This window comes from Morus notabilis, unplaced genomic scaffold, assembly GCF_000414095.1.
Source record: "Morus notabilis unplaced genomic scaffold, ASM41409v2 Scaffold519, whole genome shotgun sequence".
NCBI classification, from domain to species: Eukaryota; Viridiplantae; Streptophyta; class Magnoliopsida; order Rosales; family Moraceae; genus Morus; species Morus notabilis.
Window position 1 is genome coordinate 26838 of NW_010366202.1, and position 4875 is coordinate 31712.

Genomic DNA, 4875 nt, shown 5'->3' on the forward strand with positions numbered 1-4875 from the left:
CCATATAGAACACGTTTATTACCAAATTAATAAAAATGGTGGATTTTTTTATGAACAAAAAAGATGGAATTTTGTTTTATATTCAAAACTACTATAATTGACTGCTAAATATAATTTATGATTAAATTAAGTAACTACATGATAATAAAAGCATAAATTCTCCAAATCTTCATAATATTTAACATACATAAAAAATCTAAATTCAAATATATATGATACTAGTAAGTCATCACATATAAATGTGTCAAGTATGTTAAACGGGCTGGTATGAATCCAATTTATTCATTTTCATTTTATTCGTGCCAACTCATTAATAACCCAATTAATAAAAATGCGGCCCAAATCTATTTAGCTCGTATTATTTTTGTATTTATCATATCACTGTGTCGTGTTCAAAATTGCCAACCAATTATATTGGTCTTTGCAATAATCTCCAATATTAATGTTTGGGATAATTGGCACAGATAATCCTTAATCTCTTGACTAAGTGATAGTTAGTCTCTATTCTCTTTTTATCTTGATAAAATGACCCCTAAACTCCTTAATCATTGATAATTTAAATAATTACGCCTATTTCCGTTATTTTTTTAACGGAATAGGTCATGTGCAATGCATGAGATTGAATATAAAGGGCATTTTAGTAAACTACATAATTTATTTTAAAAAAATAAAAAGTAAAATAATGCAATTGCTTCGTCTTCATCCCAAAACAGCCCATCTTTGAATCATTGAGCATTTTTACTATTTGCAACGTTCTAATTCATTTATACTCTCTAATTTCTCACCTTCTCCTTCACTCAACTTAGAAAATTCGATTGTTTTAATTCCTCTGCCTACACTTCATTAATCGTTCTGTTGCCACGGGAGGGACGACCGAGATCACGGCGGCTCTGGCCTGCGATGATAGATTTGGATCGTGACGACAAGAGGTGGAGATCCAGTGGTCATGGAGGAAGGTGGAGTTCAAGGGTTTAGCGGAGGAGAGGGATTTTGGAGGAGCTGCCGCAATTGTCCTGACATTGAATCGTCCTTCCAGTCCCGAGTTGGACCTACCGCAGCAAGACGAAGCCCTCATCTTCCCGTCGCGAGCTGGACGTTGCGAGTTAGGTCTAATAACCAGCCCGCCGTCTTGCTGCCATGTCCAAGACTGCACACCGAATGTGCTAAATGACAAATTCAATTTAGTGGGCCTTATATTTGTTAATGTTTAATATAATTTTATCCATGGGTTTGATATGTGAGTTATGTTGGTGTTGATGTCGATGATTCTGGGCAACCAAATTAAGAATTTGGGTTTGAATATTGATGAGAATTCTCGAGTTCTGATCAAGAAGGTAGCTTCGTTCTTTTGCATTTTCTTATTTAAAAATAAAAAAATAAAAATAAAAGTTGTCCAATGTGTCCTTTCTAATGGGGGATATTCTGGTTTTTTCACCACAAAATGAGCTTATGTAATGGGGAAAATGAATGAAAATTGACGGAAAGGCTTAGCTCTCCTTCACTTTCACTTTGATTCGAGTTTTTAATTCGAGTTGAGATGTGACATTTTTTGAGAGTTTTTTACTGTAACAAAAAAAATTAAATGTAACATTTTCTGAACACTTTTTACTGTAGAAACCTAAAACTAAAAACTCAAATCGGTGAAATGAACGATGCTTTAAATTGCCAATGATTTAGGAGCTTGGGGACCGTTTTGTTAAGATTAAAAGAATAGGGACTAAAGTGTCACATACTCAAGAGATTAGGGAATATTTATGCCAATTACCTTAATGTTTAAGATCTCGTACATTTAACTGATTCGAGTTTTCAATTTAAGTTTTATTACCGTTAAAAACTCTCATAAAAAATCACATCTAATTTTTTTTACTATTAAAAAAAACTCACATAAAATCACATATTAACTCAAATTGAAAACTCAAATCTCATGGCTAAGTTATAATAATTTTCCTAGGGGCGCTCTGAACTGAACATCGACTAAGTTATTTAATAATTTTCCTAACGTCCAACAATCCGTTGTCGTCGAGCGGTTAGGATATCTGGCTTTCACCCAGGAGACCCGGGTTCGATTCCCGGCAACGGAACAGGCCTACCTTCTATTTATTTCATCTGCCTTTTTGGTTCAATTATGTTTCAAAATAACCCAGCTGATTTTTCGTAGATATAATTTAGCTCATTAGCCAGTCCTCTAAAACAAAAAACAAATATATATATATATCTACAGAGTACAAAACTCTATCTTTAATTCTTGCTATCACTTGTAAGTTGTAACAAATGCCAATTAAAGAACAGCAGACTTTTTAAGCCACTTTATCATCCATTACAAACTTCTCACTATCTTCCAATTCCAATTTTTCTTTTCTTATAAGGAATAAAATTAAAAGAAAAAAAAAGAAGAAAAAACACAGCCAGAACAATTCACTGCTTTACACCAACCCGAAATTTGACAATAGAATACAATGCACCAAAACTGAGACAGAAAGAAGCTCCTTCAACCGATGACAGTTTGCGAGGCCAACGACTTGAGAGGTAGGGAGGAAAAGCGGCCATCAGCGCTAATAATGATTAAAAAATCAAGATACAAATGGGCTCAAGAACACGCCGTCTATGAAGAATTCCTTTAAGTAAACAAATCTCACGCTGCAGATTCACTTTCCAATGCCAAGTTCTTTGCTGATGTCTCTCGTCAAGCTAAACTGCATGGTGTTGTGCCAGGGAAATAGGGTTCGAGTAACTGGAAGCTTTCTTCGGAGGTCCTGTAAAGAAATTGCGCATTTAAAAGACTAACATTAAGCTTTCTTTGAGTAACTGAATCATGGATAAGTCTAACTGGATGTTTAAGAAAGCACGGATTATGCATCCCACAAATAATATTTTTTTAAGAAGGCAGTTAAAGCAGTCACTTTAAGTTAAGATTATAAGAATAATGGAACTTTCTTGTTATGCTTTATGCTACTTCGACCAATAATCCTGAGTCCTGACGTTAACAATCCTGACATGCATTTACTTCGACATCAGATGAAGGCCAATCTAGGGCCCCGTTCATTTCGCTGATTCGAGTTTAGAATTCGAGTTTTGCTACAGTAAAAAGCTCTCACAAACAATCACATTTAACTTTTTTGCTACAGTAAAAAACTCACATAAAATCACATCTCAACTCAAATTAAAAACTCGAATCAGCGAACTAAACGGGCCCTAGGTAACTACTATATCAAGCTATAAAGGTGTTTTAAATCGCACTACCAAATAAAATGGCCTAAACATGCAAGACAAAGGAATCCTAGTCCTACTCCGACCAATCCAATTTTTTAACATAAATAGGACAACCTCAAAAATCTCTTGGCTCTGGATAGGTTTTCTCTTAACTAGCATTTTCTAATTTTTAATTTTTCTTCAAGTTCACTGTTAGGAACCTAATATTTAGAAGTCTTTTTTAATAGTCTTAAGGAGAGTATAAATAAGGGGTTTAGTGGCCAGGGAGGAGGGAATCAGATTTGTAGAGTGTCTAGTGCTGTGCACTATTTTAGAGGTCGGGGGTCCTCGAAACCGCCCATCTATCTTGTAATTTTCCATTTCTAGTATTGTTAATGAAGCATAGATTTTCAGGATCCTAACAATGGTATCAGAGCATCTACGATCCACAGAGCTCTTTGAGTTGAGAGAGAAACTTCGGGCTGCTCTAAGAGCTAATCACGAGGTTTCTGGAGGGAGTATGGGGGAACTCCAGGCCCATGTGGGGAAATTCGGACCCAGATGGGTAACGTGCAGGCAGCGCTGCGGAGGATGGAGGCACTGCTGGCGGTGCGGCCGATGGCCGGGGAAGTCAAGTTGGGTCGCGACGGTGAATGACGGGACGGGGAGAGCCGAGATCGCGCACCTCGGGGCGAGGAGAGCCTAGATCGCGTCGACCCAGGCGGAGTGGAGGTGCCAAATTAGGCGGATCTTCACCGGGAAGCACCGATTCGAGAAGATCAAGGCCGCGAGAAGGAGTTCCGACGCCGGAGACGTGGGTCTCATGGAGGAGCGCGAGATCCGTTGCGATCTAGGGCTGGGTGGTCCAGATCTGCAGCGCGAGGGTTTGTTCGATGACAGGAGGAGGGCAGAAGGAGGTCGCGACCGTCGGGAGAGGGCGGCGGAGCTTGGTCGGCGACGGGAAGTGGAGTGGGAGCCGGAGTTAGAGGAGGAGAGGCTTGCTTCGAGGCTGGGACAGCATGGGCACCCTCGGAATAGGGAACCCAGCCCTGATTCGGTCGCGGTTGGGGCTGATTCCGGCCCGGTTTGGACCAGGCCTCGCGATTTCGGCGTGGAAGGGGCAGGTTCCGGTGCTACGGAGACAGATTCCGGCGTGACGGAGGCTGGGCTCGACGATTTGGCTACTGTTTGGACCGGGTCTCGCGATTCCAGCGTCAAAGGGGTTGGTTCCGATGCAACGGAGGAAGATTCCGGCGGAATTGGAGTGAGGTCCATGAATTCCAACGCCCTTAAGATTGGGTTTTGTGATTTTGACGCCATTGGGGCTAGCTCCGGCGAGATGATGGCTAGGACGGGGAATTCCGATGCGAAATCCGGCGATTTTGAGGCTGAATCCCGAAATTCTGTTCAGAAGTGGGTTGGGTTTAGTGTTTTCAGTATGGGCAGAGTCAATTTTGGGGTTGGGCCTCGTAATTACAATATTAGTAGGCCTAATTCTGGTGCAATGGCAGTCGAGCCTCAAAACTTTAACACGTTTGGGGCTGAGAATGGTACGATTGCAGATGGGAATGAAGAAATTGGTGAGAGTGAGGCTGAAAGGTTGATGTCCTGGTTGGCTAAGAAGGAAACTCCCTTAGTGAGGATCGATTTGCCAATATTTTTTGTGACCATTGATGAGCTTGCGCA

The 4875-nt window shown here is 40.4% G+C and overlaps 1 protein-coding gene and 1 non-coding gene across 2 annotated transcripts in view; one reads left to right on the forward strand and one right to left on the reverse strand.

Moving 5' to 3' along the window:
- The first annotated feature begins 2009 nt into the window (after positions 1 to 2009).
- TRNAE-UUC lies at positions 2010 to 2081 on the forward strand. The gene has a single exon. It is a non-coding gene; the product is annotated as a tRNA-Glu (tRNA).
- A 171-nt stretch (positions 2082 to 2252) lies between these two features.
- LOC21386432 (F-actin-capping protein subunit alpha) overlaps positions 2253 to 4875 on the reverse strand; it is a 7112-nt gene continuing 4489 nt past the window's right edge. Inside the window, exon 5 of the mRNA XM_024173337.1 lies at positions 2253 to 2753. Coding sequence (XP_024029105.1) covers positions 2646 to 2753 — 108 coding nt within the window. The 3' untranslated portion in view covers positions 2253 to 2645. The remainder of the gene's footprint in view (positions 2754 to 4875) is intronic.